Raw genomic sequence first — 24,082 nt, forward strand, 5'->3', positions numbered from 1 at the left:
GAAAAATAATCCCTTCCACTCTCATACAGAACTTTATTCTGATTTTAGTTTTCTCCTAATCACAAATCTCTAATGTATTTTTCTTTATTTGTGCTCTAGAGGGTGTTTTGCTGCAGGATGACCAGTTCACTGACTCCAGGAATCGTCGGGGATTCCCCAGAAGACAGAGACCGTACAAGGTAAAGACAACACCACCGTCCTTCTTGACGTCTACATCCTACTTAATTAAGACTGGGCTAAACTGTATTTGTTGGAAAATGCTTTCCTTTTTTTTTTCATTAGTTAAGTTTTTTGTGAACATCTTAGGTTCTTCTTCCATTGTGAAATTAGATTTTTACCCAAATAGCAAATACTGTTTACTATTAAAATAAGAGCAATTATTTCCAAATAATACATTGCCCAGGACTTTGTTACTCAGTTTTTCTTCTTTTTTTTATATTCACAATCTATTTTGAATTAACTTTTATCTTTAAAATTGTGTTACTCATTTTCTATTTAAAGTAAGTCTTCTGCATGTAAACTATTGTTTTCTAAATAAGTTTTTATTGAGACTTTATCAGTTCAAATCCATATAATTTGATAAAAAAATGTTTACTAACATGATTTTGTCTATTAATCTTACCTTCTTGTATTCTTGAATTTGTCTCTCTTTTATTGGACAAAGACACTTTTAGCATAAGCCATTACCTTTTTGCAGTTTCATTTATTTGTAATGACCAATAAGGATCTTAAAACGAATTCATAAGGTTTCCTTTATTTTTTTTTTAAGCAATTATTTCTTCTTTTAGTGTTTTTTGTTGTTTTTTTAAAGTTGGTAATTACTGGAGCATGTCATTTACATTTAAAAGGTGGCCTATCTAAACCTAACCAACAACTGTTGCAAGGTTTCCACCAGAAAACTTGTTGAGCCCAGTGGTCCGGAGTTAGGTCAATCATCCAGCGGCCCGTCGTGTTTTTGAGTTAAAACAATATTTAAAGAAATTTGAAAATATTACTCGATAAGTATGTGTTATTAAAAGATTGAAAAATTAATACTCGATCACCAACTATGAAGTCTTAAAAATGCAGTAATTTTAAAAAGACTATTAAGCAATGCAGAGCCTGTTGGGGACACAAGTCAAGCCTGGTGGTCCTCCAGGCTTTATAATAGACTGGAGGGAAACCCTGTATTGTGTAAGTTGAATTAAAGTTTGCTTACTTACTTAAAGGGAGGTATTTTGGTTTTTATTGTGCCATTTTATAGCACAAAGTTACTATGTTACCTTCAGGTGATCTGAAAATGCTGTATATAAATCAAAAACAACTTAAAAGAAATTTGACTTTGCATCATGGCTGTATCAGATGAAATGGGCCTCTGTCTCTTTAAGATCCCCTCCCTTCAGCATTTCATCACAACAACTCTTCTGCCATCCGTTGGTGTTGTTTACAACCGTCCGTATCATGAGCCAAGCAGATTCAAAGTTCCGATGGGTTTTTGATAATTGCTGCTGCCGCTAGTCTGGAGGAGCTGGGTGGGAAAGGTGTGGTGGGGGATTTCTCTGTGGGGTGGGAACTTCAATTCCAAGGAGCTTTGTGAGCAAAAGCACAAGAAACTCACATTTTTAACCCTTCAGGTTTGTTTTGATGAGAGAAAACATTATAACATGATATAAAACTCAAAAAAGTCGATTTTGCATAATACCCTCTCCCTTTAAACACGCTGTTATTTTTGGCTGAAACTTTTTGCTTTCACTTACCCCCTATTTTAAGAATCCTCAAAACTAATTAAACAATCACAGGATGTTTGGCATGTTTGCTGTTATTCTTATTTGATTCTTCCTGATTATTACACTTCATTTTTTACATTTTTTCGTTTAAAATCTATGTTGCTTGATTCTCCTTCACTGCTTTTACATTCCGGGCCACAAAAAACACAATGAAAAAAAAATTAAAGTAAAAAATTCCCATACATTTCAATCAAAAGATGTATCTCATCTATCTAATTAAATGGTTTATGATGTCTCTGGAAACAAAATTGCCCTTCAAAAAATATTAATCATCAGAGTGGAAATGGTCAAACTCATTTTAATTTATCACATGATTAATTCAAATTGATTAATTGTTAATTATGACAAGATTAACAGAGACTATGAACTCAGTTCTCATATGAAGCAGTTTACTGAATCCTTTTCTCGCAGTAGCATGTTTACTTTCTTTTGATACAACTTGTTGATAGTTTGACTCAAACAATTTTACTTCGTGTCTCACTTTGAACTTCATGTCATAATTTTTGCCCACTAATATTTCAACTGCTCTCTTCTGAACCAACTGCTGTCTAAATACAACGCACAACACAGCAGCCAATCCAGTCTCTGTTTTATTGCTAATATAATTCTAAACTGAAAAATTTGCTACTGCGATTGAAAATAAAAAACACAGATATGCTAGGGCAGTAAAATAATGTTTAAGGGCTTTATTATTAGTTTTAAAGCATTAGAATATAAAAGAAACATCCTTTATTGTCCTGCAAATAGACAGTAGATATAAAGCAACAGATATGAAGGTTTAACATTATTAAAGTGTTAAAAAACAATATATCAACCATAGCAATAATAATGATATACTGTACAAGACTTAATACTGTGCAGTTTCAGAAGTTTTGTTTTAAAAATGCACACAATGTGCCTGTGTATTAAACGTCGCAAAAGACAGACTATTTACAACACATGAGTGCAGAAAAGCAGATGTGCAATAACAGCAGAAATGTTATTAAAAATTAGTAAAAACAGAGTAGGTGATTGTGCAAAAGCCAACAGTTATTTCGTTAAGTATTATTGCACTGGAAAGCAGGCTATAGTTTAAAAGAAATGCTACATAGTGTGTTGGGGATGTGACGTAAAATAAGACACCAACTGCATGTATTAGAAATTTAGTATAATCAGGGTTTGCTTAAAAATAGCATCTTTATTTCATATTTTACATCAGATATATGTGTATCGTTGCTTACTGCCTTTTCTTAACTCTTCTTTGCCTTTCATTCCTCTTTGCTAACACTTTATGCTCCACCCTGGCTCCCTTTCCTCTGTCGCTGCCGCTGGTCGTCGCCGCTGCATGCTACTATTAATAGTGTAACTATGGAACCCGTCTTGCTGGTTGGCTTAGGCAGTCCCCTCCTCCACAGGCACAGAAGAATGCAGAAGAGACGCAGCGCAGAGAAACTTTCCCCAAATCCAGACGGGCCGGGATCCCAGTGCCGACGCTGCAGAAGCAGCTGCAGATACACTTGTACCGTCTGCCTGCATACATCCTGAAGACTGGCTCTCAGTCTTTGCCGTGGCAGATGCCTCGGTTTGTGGAGCCTTTAACGCAGCCTCCTGTTTCACTACCATCGTGTAACGGCGCAAACTCTCCTCTAGGGTCGCTGCAGACTGAAATGCACCCTGCTTCTGTGTTGCCATCACCTCCCATTGCAGACTCTCCACAGAAATCTCCAGCGTTATGTTTGCCTGCCCCTCCTCCAACTCAACAACACCAAACAGCTGTGGCAGAGGTTTTGCCTCAGACGTGTTCTCAGGGATTTGCGTCGGAAGCAAAGCATCCAGGCGCTATAATGGACGTTTACTCGGCTAAAACAGATAAAACTTTCCGAAATCCTTCCTGGACTTCTAGTCCAGGCAGAAAGTTACAGAAGCAACAGGAGCAGGAAGACATGCATGGGGTCCAGCACGAAGAGGACAAGGCGGCGTCTTCTGTAAAAGCGACGGAGCTGCAAAGCTGTCCAACAACTGATCCACAATATGTGCTTCGTTCCCAGAATCCTCCTGAATGCGCATCAGTGAACACGCAGACAGGGTTAACTAATGGCTTTCCCCAAAAGGGCGTGTTGCAGCACAAGCACAAGATCCGTGTAGACTTTAAGGTGAGTCGTTGCTCTCAAGACAACATGCATTCACATTTTTAAACCCTTGTTTTTGGCTAAATTAGCTCAGTTGCTTTTCTTAATTCTAATTATTAATTACAGTTTGATTATTTACAGCTGTTGGATGAACAGAAGATAAATGAAAGAAGAAAAATTGCCTTGTAAAAGTTCAAATCTAAAAAATGGTGTTCCCCTTCACTCTGTTACCCTTTTAAAAATTTTAGTGCATTATTAATAAAGACCAGCTGTTCATAAATTTAGCAGCTTTGTGAAAGCCTCAGACGTTAACAGAAACCAACGTCTAGATAAATAGAAGCTGTGAAACATGCTTGGCAAACAAGATTGATAAAATATGAAAACCCAAGGAATGGATTTGTGGAGGGAAAATCACAAAAATTAATTCTTCAAAAAACTAAATTTTGATTAAACAAAATTGATTTATCGCCCTGCCTGAGAAGCTGTTCATGCTTTGTGCTGTTTCATCTCTTAGGTTAATGGCTGTGATGTGAAACGGTTCAGGAAGTGAAAACACTTTTGCAAGGCAATGTTTCTTTGCTCTCCAGATGCTGCGTCATTATCGCACTTGGAGCATAATGCTAACCTTTGTTACTACAGCACATCGGTGAACAGATGTGCTGAATTTGACTCATCATTGTGATGTTTGTGCTATCTGCCCTGCGTCCGTCCAGGAGGACTGTGCTGTCCAAAATGTGTGGCTCATGGGCGGCCTCAGCGTTCTCACCTCCATCCCAACCACTCCTCAGCCGGTCTGCCTGCTTTGCGCCAGCAAAGGCAAACATGAGGTATTTCAGCCTCTAATAAACTTTACTTACTGAAGTTTATTACATGGATGTCATGCATGAATGACATCCATGCATGACAAAGCACAAAGATTATGAATGTTCTTAAAGGGACAGTCATGGCAGAATATATTGATAAAACCTATTAAGAAGCTTATAATAAATAACTGTCTGCATTATTAATATAATTCTTTCATCTTTTCACGTTGTCCAGTCACTCCAGGATTTGTGGGTTTTTTTGTTTTCAATTTAAATCACTTATTTTGTTGAGCTAATTTAGAAATATTTCCAGGAATTTAGCTAAATTTACGTTTAAGTATGATGTTAATTGTGACTCTGTTAATCAGTCATGGACAAACTAATAACTTGACATCATATAAGCCCGAGGCAAAGGTGTCATAAAATCTAAAAACTTAGCGATCCGGTAGACCTCAGGTGTTCAACAATTTTTGTGAAAAATTTGCAACAAACTTAGTTATGCGTTAGCGGAAAAAATTAGGACTATTGCTTTTACGTGAATTTCCACAATCACAAAAAACTGGAGAGATTGGTTGATATAATTTAGCATCTGGAGTCTTGAGGACCACAAAAAAAAAGCTACGGTGTGCCAGATTTGGCCCCTGGGCCTTGAGTTTGACACACTTCCACCAAAGCATTAAAAATCGAAGAAGAATCTTTTTAAGAATTTGGTTTAACCATAATATCTTTCATTGGGCAGATGATCTTCTGCCAGATCTGCTGTGAACCTTTCCATGATTTCTGCCTGATGCCTGAGGAGCGCCCCAAGGAGGAGTCTAAGGAGAACTGGTGTTGCAGACGCTGCAAGTTCTGTCACGTGTGTGGCCGCAGAAGCAAGAGGTTGAAGGTAGGCACTGTCACTTTAAAACTGGAAGAGGTTCGCACAGGTGCTTGAAATTCTTGAAAATGCTTGAATTTCAATGAGATGTTTACAACGTTTGGAAAAGACTTTATTTCTGTATAAAGTCCTTGAAGGTTTTTGATATCCAACCTGCTCAGTTTGGTAAAAACACAAAATCTCATCAACTATTTTAAGTCTAATTTCTACTTCTTATATCTTAATACCCTTGAAATAAGACAAAACTAACTTGCAAGTAACTTTTCAGGGAGACATAGAAGCTTGATTTAGGTGAGTAAATTCTTACCTAACTACTAGTTCTATTGGCAGATCATTTCACTTATAAGAAAGCAAAAATATCTATTTGTAAGTGAAATAATCTGCTGATGGAACTAGAACATCTTTCCCAGCTTGAAGGAATTATTTACTTAAATCAAGCTGCTAAAATATAAGAACAAGAAACTAGACTAAAAATACTTGGTAAGATTTTGTGTTTTTGCAGGGAAAGTGCAATCTAATGTTTGATTGAATGTCTAAATTTGGAAAATGTTAACAGATATTTTCATACATCTAATAAAAAAATAAAATTCTGTCTGAAGTTAGATCAGACTAAATATTTTTTTAAGTCACTTAGAATCACCAAAATAATTTTTATTTACTAAATGCCAGAAAACGTTGCAAGAAAATATTTCATATACAGATTTTTTTTAGTTCGTCTTGAATACTATCACAAAACTATAGTTTAAACTTATGAAATATATCATATAATGGTCTTTATATGATATAAAAAACTCACCTTGCAAATTCTTGAAAGTTTATCAGTTTTTCTGTAGGAGAAGTGAACAAATCTGAAATGAGCTTTTCTGCATTTTAAGAGAGACCTAAAACATTTACGAATCATACAAAGGAATAAAAGTGGAATATTGCTCTACAGTTTATGTGTTTTTGTTCAGCCTGTCTTGCAGTGCAGGATCTGCCAAACCTGCTACCACCCTTCCTGCTTGGGACCGACGTACCCGAAGCCAGTGACCTCCAAAACACCTTGGGTAACTGCTTCACCTTCCTCAAACTGTACTGGAGTCTTTTTGGAGTATTAAAGAGGAAAAGCTGAGGCCAATGAGTAAATATTGTTGTTTTTTTCCGCTGCAGGTGTGTATGACATGCATTCGGTGTAAGAGCTGTGGCGTGACTCCAGGAAAAACCTGGGATATGGCCTGGAACCACGAGCATGACCTTTGCCCCGACTGCACCAGCCTCAGTGCGAAAGGTGGGCGGTCCAAATCACACGAAGCGTTCATCAAAGCTTAGTCACAAGTTATCCAAAGTAGATTTTATTTTCCATGTACTATTAAATAAGGTGCACACATTTATGGCCATAAAGGAACAACATCAAGCTGATGTCTTTGCAGTTGTATATAAATAAAATGTAAATATTTATATGTATATATAAATATATGTATTTTTATGTCTCTTTGTCTTGCGATACTAAAATAAAAGTACAGAAATACTCATTCAGCTTTGATAAAAGAATTACTAGGGAAACAAACACAAACATTATTTCTTCCACCAATTCTCAGATTCCTTTTTTAGACCATAAAAGAACAATAGAACAGCAGGACAGGTGGTAAAACCCATACCCATTTAATAGCTAATATTTAAACAAAATCAGTTCTCAGTTCCCTAATATAGTGTGTACTTGACCCAAAAATGTATAAACCTGTCAATTTTTTTTGTCTTAAATCTGCAAAATAATACAGTCTTTATCACAAAACAATTTAATTTAATCTCTTTGTTTTTTAAATAATGAAACGTTCGTTGTCATCCAACTCTTTTTACCCTTTTCTTAGATTTTAAATCACATTAGTCTTTCAATTTCTTATATTATTTCAAGAGTTTGGTGCTGATTCTTTTGTTTGTGCTTATTGTTATTATAACAACTAATTAAAAATAATACATCTTTGTGTGTGTGTGTGTTTGTCAGGTAATTTCTGCCCCGTCTGTCAGAAGTGCTATGAGGGAAACCAAACCTCTGAGATGATTCGATGTTCGAAGTGCAGCCACTGGATCCATTATGGATGTGAAGGAATGTCAGGTGAAGAATTACAATTTTTGTAATTTTTTCTCAGTTTTACTTTTTTGCTGGACAAAAATCCACATTTGTAACATTTATGTGGATTTTCTAACAAATAACTAATGCCAAAAAAACTAGATGCTTTCAATTTTTTCTATTACTTTTATAATTTAGGGAGACAAAGTGACGTTGGTCGTATTTGTGTTTACAGAGGAGCTTTTTGGGCTCATGTCCAGTCAGCCTGACAAAGTGGACGTCACCTGCACTGCCTGCAGGGGGCGCCACACAGACAGAGGCAGCGTGAAGGAGGCGCTGCAGAGCAAGCTGCTGTCTGGACTGCAGGAGGTTCTCAGTGAGCTGCTCTCCTCCTGCAGCACTCAACACCTCCTGCTTTGTAACCAGGTGAGAGACAACAGCTCCATGCAGGCCGGTTGGTTTTGTTTGTTGGTTTTCTGGAAAATGTTCTCAGATCGTTTGTTGAATTTTAGTGTCAGGAATCAAAGGAGACGGCGTCCGTCAGGACGGAGAGACACGTCTGTGATCTGAGAGCCGTGGAGGAGAAATTCAGAGAGCACGGATACACAACCATAGTGAGTAGCTTCGGATTCATCCATCCGTTTGGCCATCCGTCTGTCTCCTTGTCCGTCCATTTATTTGTCTCCTCGTCCATCCATTTATTTGTCTGCTTGTCCATCCATTTATTTGTCTGCTTGTCCATCCATTTGTCCGTCTGTCCGTCCATCCACCTGCAACCTTTGTGCGCATTCTTGTCTATCCTTGTCTAGCCATCTTTCCAGCAGCTTGTCTGTCAGTCTGCTTGTCCTTCCAGCTGTCTGCTCGTCTATTCATCCATTCGTCTGTTTCCTTGTCTACCCGTCTGTCTCAGTCTGCTTATCTATCTCTTCCTCGCCCATCAGAGCATCTAACAATCCACTCATCCCTCCATCTTCTCTGGTATCTCATCGTCAATTTTTTTTTCCTTTTTCTACCTTCTGTCTGTTTATAGTTTTTTGCTGGTTATTACATCCTGACATCTGCAGACATTTCTGTAGTAAATTCATTTAGAAGTTTTACAGATTAGAAAATTGTTACATTTTAAAAAGACTAAAAAAGACTGAAAAGACAAAAAAAATGTTCATTCTGGAAAACCACTGAATTTTGACATGAAGGAACTTTGTCTAACACTCATATCCATCTTCACATCTTCTGCTTTGTATTCTTGTTGATTCCTGTCTTGTGTCATTTCTCTCTCAGAAAGCGTTTCATTGTGATGTTGCTACTGTGATGAAAAAATGGCTGAAGGAAGAGGAACTTCTTCCCGAGGATCAGAGGCCAACAAATCGGTCCAAAGAGCACTATGTTCAGGTCAGCTCCTCCTCTTCCCTGTCACTTATTTTACTTTTTACCAATTTGTTTTAGACGTGACGATAAATCAATTTGATCAATTAACCAAATTTGAGTCTTTTTGAATAATTAATTTTTGGATTTGTTTTTCCCCCCACACTTGGCTGTATAACCCTTCTTGTTATACAGCTACAATATTTATATATTTTAAAATTTCAAGAATAAAGTTAAAATAATCCAACAATAGTTTTAATATTGCCAGAATAGAGTTGTAATGTCAGGAGTAATTTTATTTGACACAAAAATTTAAAGGAGGAACGATGAGCATCTTGTTATAATTTGGTGTCAGTTTTACAGATGAGGAAATAGTTACACTTTTAACAGATTAGCATCAAATTATTATAAGAAGCAGGACCTTTTAAAGGAATGATCCAAAATGAATAAGCTGGTCTCTAACTGTAGAAACTTTTTTTTTTCATTAAAACTACTTTTTCTCATATTTTTCTGGTAAAATTGCATCTTTATTCTTCTAATATTATGACTATTTTCTTGTAATTAAGGAAAAGAAGTATAGCTTGGCCCTAATATGCCAACATTCAACTCACAGAAGGCATTTTTTAAATATATCTTCTGTCATTTGTAATTTTAAAAAAAAAAAATTTTGTTTTAATAGTAAAACTTGACTAAGATCAAATCTTGCATGAGAAGAATCCATCTTCAAGCCGTATGATTGTTTTTATTATGTATCCTTGTCTTTCATGGCAGAAACTTGAGGCTGTTCATATTTAAATTTAAATTGTTTTTCTGACAGGTTATGAAAAAGGTTTTCAGCTGGTTTTCTTCGTGCCATCACTTCGCTGAAGAGTTGCCAAGGTGAGCACACTCAGTGAATCTTTGCCAACTTTTTTTTTTTTAATTTTATTTTTAAAGCAGGTGTTGTATAGCTCTGTGTATTGTTTTTGCTGCTCAGTGGCATGCTTCCCGAGGCCGTGCTTCCTCCTTCGAAGGAGCACAGCTATGCTCAGTGGATGGAGCGAGCTTACCGCACCAGGGAGGCTCAGACCCGGACCACGCCGCCATCGGTCGCTACGTGGGACGCTCGTTCTACGATCGGCACCCCCGAGTGTCCACAAGGTAGAGAATCATGTCCCCCCTCTAAAATTAGGTATTTAGCTGTTTGTTTCTCTCTAGTTTATGCTTTAATTTTTAATTCCAGATACATCTAAGATGAAGGATTTGAGACAATGTGCTCTGTGCCAGCAATATGGAGATGCTGCTCCCAGTGTGAGTTTCTACAGAAATCTTTTATCTATCTTAGATGCTGAAAATGTCTGGAGCTTTTATTTATTGCAGGGTGTGTGGGTGCTTGGGAAAATACTTGAAAAAGCTTGAATTTTAAGGTTTGCAAAGTGCTTGACTTCTGTATAAAATCCATATCAGAGCTTGATTCAAGTTTAAAGATGCTTTATTGATCCCAGAGGTAAATTCAATTAATTAAATTGTGATTTAAACAATTTCCTATTGGGGATCAATGAAGTATATTACGTTCTATATTTTGTCTGTACAATTCTGTGAAGTGTAAAAAAAAATTTCAGATAAAAGACTCCTTTCAGAAAGTCAAGTGATTATTTATATTTTTTGCTTTAAACATTTAATTTGAGCAGAAACCAGTAATTTAACACACATTTATTCAATGTACTGATTATTTATTATTCCTATTTTTTCAATGAGTCATTCACTTCTGTAACTGAAATAAAAGGTGATCTTATATTTTATATGTCAGTTATTAATAATAATTATTGTTAGAATTAGTGTATTGCATCTGTTGATATTGAGAGTTATTGATTAGTAAATAATATATTATATTAAATATCTGAAATACGGCAAAACTAGTGGCGTGACCTTTCCTGTTTCATTTAGTTTTCACTCTGCGCTGTTATTGTATTATTTTTAATCACTTATGAGGCACAACAGTGAAAATTTTAACTGCTGCTGCGAAAGTTACTCTACAGGTTGTTGCTAGGTAACCAAAGAGTAAGAGAGTGAGTTGCTAGGTAACCAAAGAGTAAGAGAGTGAGTTGCTAGGTAACCAAAGAGTAAGTGAGTGAGTTGCTAGGTAACCAAAGAGTAAGAGAGTGAGTTGCTAGGTAACCAAAGAGTAAGAGAGTGAGTTGCTAGGTAACCAAAGAGTGAGTGAGTGAGTTGCTAGGTAACCAGAGAGTGAGTTGCTAGGTAACCAAAGAGTGAGTGAGTGAGTTGCTAGGTAACCAAAGAGTGAGTGAGTGAGTTGCTAGGTAACCAAAGAGTGAGTGAGTGAGTTGCTAGGTAACCAAAGAGTAAGAGAGTGAGTTGCTAGGTAACCAAAGAGTAAGAGAGTGAGTTGCTAGGTAACCAAAGAGTAAGAGAGTGAGTTGCTAGGTAACCAAAGAGTAAGAGAGTGAGTTGCTAGGTAACCAAAGAGTAAGAGAGTGAGTTGCTAGGTAACCAAAGAGTGAGTGAGTGAGTTGCTAGGTAACCAAAGAGTGAGTGAGTGAGTTGCTAGGTAACCAAAGAGTGAGTGAGTGAGTTGCTAGGTAACCAAAGAGTGAGTGAGTGAGTTGCTAGGTAACCAAAGAGTGAGTGAGTGAGTTGCTAGGTAACCAGAGAGTGAGTTGCTAGGTAACCAAAGAGTGAGTGAGTGAGTTGCTAGGTAACCAAAGAGTGAGTGAGTGAGTTGCTAGGTAACCAAAGAGTGAGTGAGTGAGTTGCTAGGTAACCAAAGAGTGAGTGAGTGAGTTGCTAGGTAACCAAAGAGTGAGTGAGTGAGTTGCTAGGTAACCAAAGAGTGAGTGAGTGAGTTGCTAGGTAACCAAAGAGTGAGTGAGTGAGTTGCTAGGTAACCAAAGAGTGAGTGAGTGAGTTGCTAGGTAACCAAAGAGTGAGTGAGTGAGTTGCTAGGTAACCAAAGAGTGAGTGAGTGAGTTGCTAGGTAACCAAAGAGTAAGAGAGTGAGTTGCTAGGTAACCAAAGAGTAAGTGAGTGAGTTGCTAGGTAACCAAAGAGTGAGTGAGTGAGTTGCTAGGTAACCAAAGAGTGAGTGAGTGAGTTGCTAGGTAACCAAAGAGTGAGTGAGTGAGTTGCTAGGTAACCAAAGAGTGAGTGAGTGAGTTGCTAGGTAACCAAAGAGTGAGTGAGTGAGTTGCTAGGTAACCAGAGAGTGAGTTGCTAGGTAACCAAAGAGTGAGTGAGTGAGTTGCTAGGTAACCAAAGAGTGAGTGAGTTGCTAGGTAACCAAAGAGTGAGTGAGTGAGTTGCTAGGTAACCAAAGAGTGAGTGAGTGAGTTGCTAGGTAACCAAAGAGTGAGTGAGTGAGTTGCTAGGTAACCAAAGAGTGAGTGAGTGAGTTGCTAGGTAACCAAAGAGTGAGTGAGTGAGTTGCTAGGTAACCAAAGAGTGAGTGAGTGAGTTGCTAGGTAACCAAAGAGTAAGAGAGTGAGTTGCTAGGTAACCAAAGAGTAAGAGAGTGAGTTGCTAGGTAACCAAAGAGTAAGTGAGTGAGTTGCTAGGTAACCAAAGAGTAAGAGAGTGAGTTTATTCCGCCAGTCTTGCTTTAAAAGTTGAGAGGTTATTATTGAATCTATTTATTTGATCACATATCTATTGCAATATATATTATTGATTTGTTGTTGAGCTCTTGACCCTACAATTTAGAAAACGATCAGAAGACATTATTAATAACAGTAATAAATTATGTCATACTATAGTGAATTTAAACTGTCTTTTTTTTTTTTTTTCTTTTAAAAGTTGAATTGCATTGCTTTTATCTCCAAAGTGTGGTGCTGGAAAAATTTGAAAACTTACCTAGGAAATACTTGAAAAGTGCTTGAATTTTACAACCGTACAAACCCTGTTATCGTAGCGTAAAAGTTTCATTTTTGCCACATGTTGGATTAGTGATGGGTGTGTTTTTTGTCCTACAGGACGCAGGGCGGCTGCTGTACTTGGGGCAGAATGAATGGGCCCACATCAACTGCTGCCTGTGGTCTGCAGAGGTCTATGAGCAGAACAGCGCTCTTCTACAAGTGCACAGTGCGGTCTCAAGGGGGCGCCACTTGGTAATTATGACAAACTGTTAACATAATGCCAAGGGTCTGCAATCTTACTTTATAAATTGGCTAAAGCAATGGAGAACCAACAATTACAAAAAAATATATTGATATAAAATGCAGATTTTGGCTGTTTTTTTGGTTATGTATAGAATAAATCCTGAATTAAATTTACACAACAAAATGACAGAAATATCACTAATATTTATTTACTTTTTTCCCAAATAGTTTTATTGAAATCCTTTTAACTATTTTTTGTGTTTTATAAACGTTTTAAAACCTAAAAACAGAAATCAAATACTGTTTTTAATTTAAAAAAATTCTTTTAGATATTTATTAAAATATTTCTAGTTGTCTTTTCACAAAAAGTTATGTAACATTCACATTGTAAAGGCTTTAAAAAAAGTTTTACTTAGCTGGACTGAGGTTGCAAACCCCTGATATGTGGTGATAATGGCCTTATTCCTACAGTCTTGTGTGGATTTTGCAAAAGGAAAGTGTAATGTTGAATATTATTTGGATTCTTGGATGTTATTTCTTGTTATATTAATCAATATCTGAACTTTTCATTCAGGTTTTTATGTCAGAGATGCACATTGCTAACACATCCTGTATTTTATCACAGTTCTAATGTCTCTTGTTTTGTTTGTTCATGATATTTCTTCATCTAGCGCTGTGATCTTTGTGGTCAGTGTGGAGCCACAGTGGGCTGCTGCCTCGCCACCTGCTTGAGTAATTACCACTTCATGTGCGCTCGTGCAGATGAGTGTGTGTTCCAGCAGGACAGGAAGGTGTACTGCTACAAACACAGGGATCTCGTTAGCGCAAAGGTGAGGGGATGAAAGTCAATTTTCCTTTCAGTTCATTAATATTTACAGGAAGGACATCATCTTAATTCTCACTCCTTTTGTAATAAAATCGACTGTGGTTGTTTCATTCCAGATGGTGTCAGGGAGTGGGTTCGAGGTCCCTCGTCGGGTCTACGTTGACTTTGACGGAATCAATCTGAGAAGAAAGTTTCTTACAGGCCTGGAGCCAGAAAGTATCAGCATGACAATAGGTGAGAATAAATGGGTTGGTTTATTCTTCTGTGCAAACTGGATCTTATTTAACAGGAATCCCTCATAATAAAATAGACAAGACTGTATGAAGCTTTTGTTCTATAATTGCTACCATTAAAAAGTATTGATGTCAGGTAACAGCCATACTAGAGGGCATATATTTTCTTTGAGTACTGCTGTGGGGTTGAAACAATTAATCAGATTAGTCTGGTATTGAAATAATAATTTAATAATTGATTTTAAATGGAGTACACAGTCTAAAAAAAGGACATGTTCTGAAAGTACAATATAGTAATTATAGCAGTAAATAATGTACCAGAACTGCATAAAAATGACATTATTTTGCATTTAAGGTTTAAAAAAAGCGTATTTATTTTAAGCAGCACAGGATAGAAAATATTTGCAAAGTTTGACTTCATTTGATTTAAATTCTGTCATAATAATTGAAATACACTGTATTGACATTAAGTCAAGCAGAAAGGGATACATTTTTCATATGTTGATTTAATAAATAAAGCTAGAAATGTTGTGGTCTAGCCAACATTCATAAGTTTGATTTTTTTTTTAATGAAAAAAATTCATTTCATTGTTTTTTTGCAGTTTTTTTTATTTCTAATGTTTTATAAAGAAAGCTGAAGTGATTAAATCAAAAATCTGCAGAATGTGGCTGTTTTGAATCTGATTAATCATCAGAACAATTGATTACTAAAACAGTTATCAGTTGCTGTGCTGCGATGATATGTAAATTATTGTGCTAAATGTTCTGTTTTGTTTTTAGGCTCTCTACAGATTCAGAAACTCGGCGTGTTGTCAGAGCTGTCGTCAAACGGCAGGATGCTTTATCCTGTTGGTTATCAGTAAGTTCTTACTTCTGATATAAAGTCAGGTCTGGGTATTTTTACCCAGTACACAAATCCTAATTAGTTTTTTCCATCATTTTCTGCTGTTCACATCTTCATCTTATTGATTTAGTTTCTGTAATTCCACAAAACTAGTGTTTTATTTTCTCCAAAGTTGATATTTGTTTTAGAGGATTAATGTGTAAAATATGATTAGATGTCATGTGAATTTGTGTGGAGGTTATTGTAGGTTGCAGTATTTTATATAAAGCCGGTTTCTCTGCCTTCAATCTGTAGATGCTCTCGGTTGTACTGGAGCACAGTGGACCCACGCAAACGCTGCAAGTACACCTGTAAGGTGACGGAGGTGAGCACACCTCTACCTGGTGAGGAACAAGACCTGAGGATGGACATGGAGGAGAACCACACCATAGTCCACAGTCCTAGTCACCACAGAGGTGAGCAGGTTTCTCCAGTCTCAAAATAACATTGGAACTTTTTATTCTTATAACATCATCTGACAAAATTACCTATTTTTTAGGTTATTGTGGTTTAATAATGATTATATATTGTATTTACGAGCAGATGTGGAGTCTCCAGATCGCTTCAGCTTCTCTTCCAGCCCAATAAAGTCCACAAACTCGTCTCCAAACTCTAAAACACACAACACACCCGGGCCTAGGAGTCCGGGTTACACTCAGACTAGAAGACCAGCAGGAGGATCATCACGACCGCTCCCGTCTCCTGGTCAGTAAAATGTCTTGACATTTTAGGAAAATTAAAGTTCCTATTCCATCTGGAGTAGTAAGGTCTTCTGCTACTCGGACAATAGAAAAATGTCTACATTTTGGTCTTGAATTGAACCGAATCAATTAGATGCCAAACAAGGCATTCAGTTCACTACAGTTTTTTTTTTAAAGAAGTTAAAGCAAAATTATGATCTTTTATGTCATAAAATGTGGTTAAGAGAATCTCTATTAATGTAGGATGAAGCAAACCGGACTCTATAATTGTGTATTTCATTGTATATTATTTCATTCTAGATTTTGAAATAGAATAGAGTAGAAAGAACCTGCTTTATTCTCATTTATCCAGCCTTAAGTGAGAAATTAAAGTATATCAGATATAAAGGTTCAAACAAAAGTAAAAAGTTGTCAGTGTTCAGAAACATTATATATATTTAAAAAATACCAAGATTAACAATAATAGTTGTAATAATAATATAGTTGTATACAAGACTAACAGAAAATTCTGTGCAGTTATTAGAAACAGAAATATCAGAAAGGAAGTGGATAAAAATAGTTCAGATGTCCTTTAATGAAGAATTAGGAGACAGCGTCTGACAAAAAAAACCTATTTTAGTTGGTTTTTAAAACCTTTATTCAACCTTTATTTAACCAGATTATAACTCATTTAGATTAGAGAGCTCTTTTACAAGATTGTCCTGATTATAATACAGTAAAACGGTTACAAAAAAAAAAACAGTAGATGAGTAACACAATTAAGCAAAAAAAAAAAAAAAAACACTAGCAAAACAAAGTTGGTGGAATCAACTGACTCACTCGCTCTTTGGCTACCCAGCAGCAGCATGTTCAGTAACGGCCACAGCAGTTTAAAAGTTTTCCCACTGTGCCTCATAACTGCTTAAAAATAAACAACAAAACAAACATGGATAAAAGAGGAAAGGTCTCACCGCCAGCTTGGCAACAAGATATTTAAAACAAATAACTAAACATTAATAAATGACTGAAATGAAATGCTTACATCATGAAAAGTATTGTCCAGCCCCAAGGAATAAAATGAGACCAGTTCTTTCAAATGAAGTTCATCCTGGAGTCGATACTTTGCACTAAAATATCTAAAATGTTTTAAAACGACTGTAAAAAAATTTGTAATTTAGATTTTTCTGTTGGAACCAGGATGTTTTTCTTCTGTTTAGTTTTTACGTCTTTGATTTCAGGAGCTGCCTCTTACAAATCTCATCACGTCCTCACCCTGAGGGACCTGGATGACACCAGACGGCCTCGCCGGCTTCCCTCTCGGAGCCGCCACAGCTCCTCGCCGACAGAAAGCAATCCGTCTGTGGCAATGAGCGTCCGTCCCGGGGGCGCCGTCGGCTCCCGGCGCGCTCTCTTCAGCTCCCCTCCCAGCTCAACGACCGTTGGATCGGCGGCGTCACCGCCGCTTTCGAGGCAAAACTCAACCTCCCCGGTGTGGAACTCCCCTCCGAGGTCCAGCGTTTGTGGAAGTTTTTCTCCTCGCCAAGGTGGCGTCTCCCACTCCCCCAGAGGAACACAAAACTTTAAAATCACTACCCCAGTGACGGCGGAGGTCCCACAGGACTTTCTGGCATCATCGGAGGCAGAAGACGCCGCTGTTGCCACGACGAATGGGATCTCGCTCGCCCCCGACAACCTGGAGGAGGACGTGGCCCATCTGATGTCCCAAGAGCTGCCTTACAACGTGTTCGACAGCGACGCGGACGTAGCTGTGGCGTCCATGCTGGGCACCAAGCTGGAGTTCGACGAGGCTCTGCTTGCCGAGAACATGGATCTGGGCGGCGGTCAGGCGGAAGTCGGGCCGCGAGACGTGGAGATGCAAGAAGACCATCAAGGGGACAGCTCTGAGGATGAAGACGGCGGATGTTACTCTAAGATTTCACGCACGGTTGTGTGTAACGCGGCGAGCGGCTCTGACGGCTCCAATCAACCCGCTGCAGCACAGTCGATCTCCCAGTTAGACGGGGCGGACAGCGGGTCAGAGACAGAGGACATAGAGGGCAAAAATAAACCCTGCAGTGTTCAGGGAACACCTACGAAACATCTGACTGTCGCACTGCAGAGGCTGGAGTCCATCTTCTCTCTGCCAAAGCAAAAGTCCAAAGCGGAAGCTCCTGAAAGTTCTTCCCCTCCCGTTTTCTTGGAGACCAGTTCCATGTGTGAGGAGCTGTGCCTGCAGGAAGAGGAAGTCCCGCTCTCCTCCGACAGTCCAACCACTCAGCAGGAACTGCTGCTGGATCCGATGTTGGGCCAATTTGTTTCAGCTAAAGACGGCCATGTCGTCAACTCAAATAAGAGTGGCGCTCCCGACAAAGACGAAACCTCATCAAACGATTCGACCGACGTGTTCAAAGACGATTTAAACGATCCAGATTTTTCTCCCAAATTTGAAACCAAAACGATGGCGAAGAAAACCATTGTTGTAAAGAGGAAGCTGTCTGGCGTCTCCATGGCCAAGCCTCTGCTGCCCAAACAGTGTCTCCAGCTGAACCCCAACATCACCCTCATCGCGCCTCAAGTCAGGCAGACCGCTAGCATCGCCTCGGTTTCTTCGTCTTCTACCACTTTGTGCGCGGTTCCGCATCCTGTCGCCTCGCCGATCATCATCAACGGCTTGAACACTCTACCCATCCAGCCCACCGCCTCTCCAGGAAGATCCATCGCGATCCGATTGGACGCCTCCAACAAACCGGAAGCATCGCAGCAGGTGGCGACGGTGGTGAACTCACCCAACCCACAGACGACTGTCCGCCAGGTGCTCCTCGTCAACCGACAGGGACAGATCCTCGTCAAAGATCCCAAATCGAACATTTTCCAGACGCTTGCAGGAAACTCGCCGACTTACAGCAGAATCAGCCAAATTGCCAAGATGCTCCACAGCGGAGGCGGTTTAAATCAGTCGGTCCCGCGCGTGATTCTAAAACCTTCCGCCGGCTCTTCAGATCTGAACGTCTCTCCTCCCGTCAACCACGTAACCCCGGAGAGAAAAGTCATTGTCAAAGTGTTGCCGGTGAAACACGTCGTCTCTCCCACTCCTTTAGTTCCCGTCAGCGTTCAGACTTTTACTCCAGCGAGTTTTTCAAAGATGGAGGACCTCACCACGCAGGCGATCATCAACAGAGCGATGGCCACGGAAATGGAGACGCCGCGGCCGGCGCCGATCATCCTCAACAACAGTCGCAGACAAAAGGCCAGGCAGCGGCAGCCATCACAGCTTCCACACACTCAGGAGTCAGATCAGTCATCCATGGGGCGTTCGGAGTCACCCAGTAGTTTCCCTGGTGATCCGTCACCCCACCAAATCAAAGTGAAGAGAGCGTCTGCGCTTTCAGAGAGGCAGTCCAAGAAGAAGTCAAAGATTGACTTCCTAAAGGATCCATCGAGTGAAATGGAAGAAATTCAGGAAGCAAGGTGAGAGATTTTTTAAAAATGTATTAAAATTTGAGAGGCAACTATAACTCTGCCAACATTTTACCTTCATTAATTGATAAATGGGCTTACCGTAGGCTACGCTCATACTGCATGACATTTCTGTCATTACAAGAATGTTATGACAGGAACATTCTTGTTTTGCTGGATGATAAATAGTCCCAGAAATTATTGCGATAAACAATAGTATTATTATTTTGAGGCTATTTTCAAGTACTGAAATGCCATAATAATGCAAGAACACATTCTCAAAGATCAAGAAACTTCAATTTCTAATCATTCATCACTGGATCTGGAAGACATTTTAATATCCAAAATAAACAAACAAAACTACAGAAACAACAAGTAAAATGAATAGTGAAGTCTCTTCAAAAATTAAAAAGATTTAGTTGAGACCAGTGAACCAGACTGAAAACCTTTTCAGTTTTTTTTCTTCCAGTTTTTAGTAGAAAAAAAAGAGAAAAATGAGAAGAACAATTTATAATTCAAATGGAAATGATTGAGTTTCTTTTCATTTATGTTGCAATTAATTGATTTATTGCATATTGTGATCCAAAAAGTCAGAAGAAAAAAATGAGAGCCGATTGAGACGTTTTCTCAAAGACAGTTGAAGTTGGTGGAAATTTAAAACATGTAGTTGCATTTTTTTAAACAGACCCGGCGGCGTCAGGGTGAAAGCTCCGACAACAAACGACGTCATTGATCTGGACCAGGTGAAAGCACCTGAGCCGATAAAGATCACCGTTCCTCCTCCTCCAACATCATCTTCTTTCAGGTAACACTGTCATTCACAAGATGTTACTAAGTACTTTTACAATTAATACTTTCCGACACAGATTTGTGTTTCGACATATTAGAAAAAGAAAACAAGGATTGACTTAAAGGTGCTGTAAGGGGTTGTATGGATGCTTGAAATTCGCGAAAATGCTTGAATTTCAAATTTTGGAAAATGCGTAAAAATGCCTAATATTCAAACTGCACTGTTTTGTAATACATTAAAATCTAATGTTTGATCAAAAGCCTAAATTTGAAAATGTTATTTACAATTGAAACCAGATATTTAAAGATAATAAAAGGACATATCCACATTTTTTTTCACTGTCTGATGGTAAATCAGACTATTTGTCTTTTCTTATTTTAGGTCAGTTAGAATTGCTAAAATAATTTTTGCTTAATTAAAGAAAACTTGGCATGAACATTTTTTCCTTGTATATTACGTATTATTTATTTTGAGCAGGTCGTTCATTTACTTTAACATAATTTGTTTGAATTGTTCCAATGTGTTGCTATTTATTATTTTTAATGGCTAAATGACTTAAAGTTGGTCTTATATTTTATACATAGAGCAACATTATTGAAATTAGGTGACTTTTTTTTCTTTTTTTGTTGTTAAATTTGTGATTTGTTCTCCAATTAGTCATGTGTCTAGTGTGTGAGAAAGAGACATTTCAAAACGTCATTTTTAAAATTTTTTAGTTTGACTACAATACTCTGACAAGACTATTATTGACAGTAATAAATTACATCATGTAATCGTGATTTGAAAGTGTCCTTTTAGTTCATTTGTATTGTGATATCTGAAGTGTGGTGATGGGAAACGTCTCTTGAAAATTCTTGAAAAGGGCTTAATTTTTATACAAACCTGGTTTTACATGTAACCGTACTAAGACAGTTAACTACAAGAAGTTACAAATTATTTGTACAGTTGTTATTTTCAGCCACAGAAGTGTATTTTGACATATCATCCTCCGCTCGTCTCTTCCTGGTTCCTCAGGCGTCCTCGGGTTGAGAGTTCAGCTCCGACATCCCGACCCGGCGTTCCCTCACACTGTAGAACCCACATGTGGGTCAGCTCTCGACACGGAGAGCTTTCTGAGTGGGCTCCCTATGCAGGTCTGTCACTCGGCTCTTTGTGCATCTTTTGGTTTTGTCGTTTTCTTTGTGTGTGAAATTGAATCCATCTTTACTTGCGATTCTGCAGGTTTCAGCTCGGAAGACGACGCTCCTGCGCTGAAATACAGGAAGAAGATTTGCATGAATCAGCCTCACCTGCGGTTTGAGATCACCAGCGATGACGGCTTCAGCGTCAAGGCGAACAGCATCGAGGGTAGGACGGGTTCTTCTGCTTTGCTTTAGGGCTGAAACGATTAATCGGATTAATCATAATTAATCAATTATTGAAATTGGCCACTAATTTAGCAACTAAGTAACCCTCAGCAGGAGTATACAGACTCAAAAAGGCCATTTGCTCAAAGAACAACACACTTAGAGCAACAACTAAGTCAAAACTATAACAGAAATGTTTTATTGTAATAATGTGTTATCCTATTACGGGATTTTTATGATTTTTTTTTCTTATCCCGACTAGTTTTTACTAATACTACATCTTTATTTTCGTAATATGACTTTATCAAATGGCTCTATTTTCATATTATGATTTTATTGTGGTAACATTATGACTTTATCATTTCGACATGATGTTTATTGTATTATTATGACTATTCCCATAATATTTCGACTTGCAGTCATGCGACTTTATTTACTTGAGATTTTGACTGTATTCTTGCAATTTAACAACTTTTTCTTAGCGTGGCCCTAATATTTTGTTATAGAAAAGAAATTTTCTGTCGTTTCAAAATTCACACATCTGGAGAGATACAATTTTGCATTTAAGATAAAAAAAATAAATAAAAAATTTTTATCTGAAAATATTTTCTTCCCAGAACTTAACTGACAGTTCAAATTTTTGGAAACTATCAGCTAATAATCAAATTATCGCATTATTGAAAGCATTTAGCTGCATATTCATCCTTTGCTACAAATTATCAAGTGTATCTTACAGCTATGCTGTTTTTAGATTTTATGCAAAAAAGTCTATATATTGTCTTTTTTAAAAATGGAGTTATTTATTTATTTGCACCTTTTAAGGTATTTCAAATATTGCATAAAAAAGTTTCATGAAAAAGCCAAAGAATGTGACAATAGTTTTCAGCCGAATAATTGTCATAATAATCCATTTTAAAAAATAATTGTTAGCTAAAATCCAACTTTACTGGCCAAAAATAATATTTTGCCAATATTTTTAAACAAATGTCTTGTTTCTTTCCGCTCAGTGGCGTGGCGCGCCGTGGTCGACGGCGTCCTTGACGCTCGAGCGGACTTCCACCTGAAGCAGCTTCCTCTGGGCGTGATGAGCGGCCAGCGCGTCCTGGGTGTCGTCCATGACGCCGTCATCTTCCTGCTGGAGCAGCTAGAGGGCGCCGCCGACTGCAAGCGGCACCGCTTCCGCTTCCACCGCTGCGACGACGCCGAGGAAGAGCTTCCTCTCAACCCGAGCGGCTGCGCCCGAGCCGAAGTCTATACACGGTGCGCGACATCAGAACGATCACAAATGCTCACAAATGTAGCAACTTTAATTTAATCTAATTTGGTGGAAAATGTCTTGGTAAATCTGAAGGATAAATTTGTTTTTCTTGGTATCGTATTCATAAAGTACATTTACTGTCATGGTCAATATGTTGTAAAATCAAAATGTTTTAAATTGGCATTAGTTTCTTGTCAAATCAATGATTAACTTGGTATTAACGACACTAATAACTGTTAACAATGAATTAAAACTAAATAAAACAAACATTTAATCAAATAGTAGCTATTATTGCTCAGTTACTAAAAACTGAAATCTTTATTTCATTAGTTTTACAAATGTTGCCATTTTTATTGAAAATATTCAATTTTTGCCTCATTTTATTTTCCTTAGAAGTTGAATTAAACAAATGTTTAATTACATACAATATTTATTACAGCTTCGTTCAAGAATCTACATCAACTAAAAACAGACAATGAATATTATCGTCTCTGTGTGTGTGTGTGTGTGTGTGTGTGTGTGTGTGTGTGTGTATGTGTGTGTGTGTGTTTTCCTCCTCCCCCTGTCTGTAATCAGATCAGATTAGAGTTTAATTAACGAATTGAAGATCAAACTTTAGAATATCACTTTGGTTTTTGCAGTTTGGATTTCTAAACCAGAAACGGAAGGAGGTGGGTTTCGGTGGTTTGGCTTAAAAATAAAATCTGATTTCTGTTTTATTTCAAACCTCAGTGTTTTAGAGAAGAGACAGCTCCACACAGGTTTCTTTTGAAAATCTACTGACATGAAGAGATTTATTCTAAACTGCAGAAAAACAAACTTTAAAAATTAAAAATCTGTGGAATAAAATGTAATTTAATCTCAACTTAAATCAATTTCTTTTTTTTATTTTCTGATGGATCTTGTTGCTGTACATCTGAGCAGTTTTTAGTTTTCAAAGCACATCATTGGGGCTTTAATTTGTCTTTTTTTTGTTTTGTTTTAACAATGGCAACTTACCTTGTGTTTATTTTTTGTTTTTCTAATCAGGAAAGCAACGTTCGATATGTTCAACTTCCTGGCTTCGCAGCACAGACCGCTCCCAGAGTTTATCGCCCCCTTCGATGAAGACGATGACGAATTCCCGCTGAAAGCCTCCAGGTTAGTTGATTGAATCTCTACTATTCATTAAATATCTGCTATTGATTGGCTCTGACTTCAACTCGTCTTTAACTCGTCTAGACGAGCGACCAGCAGCGAGCTTCCCATGGCGATGAGGTTCAGACACCTGGAAAAAATCTCCAAAGAAGCAGTTGGCGTTTACAGGTAAATACTGGAGAAATATCTGAATGAACTTCAGATTCTTTTGGAACACGACAGAAAGCTTTTTTCCATCTTTGCACGGTAGGTCTCCAATTCACGGCCGTGGACTTTTCTGCAAGAGGAACATCGATGCCGGAGAGATGGTGATCGAGTACGCCGGCACCGTCATCCGAGCCGTCCTGACCGATAAACGGGAGAAATATTACGACAGCAAGGTGAGTGAGAAACGAAACATTTTCCTGAAAATGCTATTT

General features: G+C 38.0%; 1 protein-coding gene across 3 annotated transcripts in view; it reads left to right on the plus strand.

Annotated features, from left to right (window-relative positions):
• LOC129374949 (histone-lysine N-methyltransferase 2B-like) overlaps window positions 1-24,082 on the plus strand; it is a 41,358-nt gene that overhangs the window by 14,229 nt on the left and 3,047 nt on the right. For 2 of the 3 annotated variants that reach the window (XM_055053657.1, XM_055053659.1), the window contains 27 exons: window positions 100-179; window positions 3,161-3,898; window positions 4,588-4,701; window positions 5,417-5,563; window positions 6,508-6,600; window positions 6,704-6,821; window positions 7,536-7,646; window positions 7,837-8,027; window positions 8,114-8,215; window positions 8,880-8,990; window positions 9,781-9,842; window positions 9,940-10,103; window positions 10,186-10,253; window positions 12,929-13,063; window positions 13,726-13,884; window positions 13,997-14,114; window positions 14,894-14,972; window positions 15,252-15,412; window positions 15,540-15,701; window positions 16,915-19,144; window positions 19,818-19,937; window positions 20,937-21,055; window positions 21,144-21,269; window positions 22,276-22,528; window positions 23,556-23,666; window positions 23,748-23,831; window positions 23,914-24,043. In XM_055053657.1, the coding sequence (XP_054909632.1) occupies window positions 100-179; window positions 3,161-3,898; window positions 4,588-4,701; window positions 5,417-5,563; window positions 6,508-6,600; window positions 6,704-6,821; window positions 7,536-7,646; window positions 7,837-8,027; window positions 8,114-8,215; window positions 8,880-8,990; window positions 9,781-9,842; window positions 9,940-10,103; window positions 10,186-10,253; window positions 12,929-13,063; window positions 13,726-13,884; window positions 13,997-14,114; window positions 14,894-14,972; window positions 15,252-15,412; window positions 15,540-15,701; window positions 16,915-19,144; window positions 19,818-19,937; window positions 20,937-21,055; window positions 21,144-21,269; window positions 22,276-22,528; window positions 23,556-23,666; window positions 23,748-23,831; window positions 23,914-24,043 (6,086 nt within the window). The remainder of the gene's footprint in view (window positions 1-99; window positions 180-3,160; window positions 3,899-4,587; window positions 4,702-5,416; window positions 5,564-6,507; window positions 6,601-6,703; window positions 6,822-7,535; window positions 7,647-7,836; window positions 8,028-8,113; window positions 8,216-8,879; window positions 8,991-9,780; window positions 9,843-9,939; window positions 10,104-10,185; window positions 10,254-12,928; window positions 13,064-13,725; window positions 13,885-13,996; window positions 14,115-14,893; window positions 14,973-15,251; window positions 15,413-15,539; window positions 15,702-16,914; window positions 19,145-19,817; window positions 19,938-20,936; window positions 21,056-21,143; window positions 21,270-22,275; window positions 22,529-23,555; window positions 23,667-23,747; window positions 23,832-23,913; window positions 24,044-24,082) is intronic. The other variant, XM_055053658.1, reaches the window with a different exon arrangement.

The sequence above is a fragment of the Poeciliopsis prolifica genome, unplaced genomic scaffold (assembly GCF_027474105.1).
Source record: "Poeciliopsis prolifica strain line A6 unplaced genomic scaffold, Auburn_PproV2 SCAFFOLD038, whole genome shotgun sequence".
Classification (NCBI taxonomy): domain Eukaryota; kingdom Metazoa; phylum Chordata; class Actinopteri; order Cyprinodontiformes; family Poeciliidae; genus Poeciliopsis; species Poeciliopsis prolifica.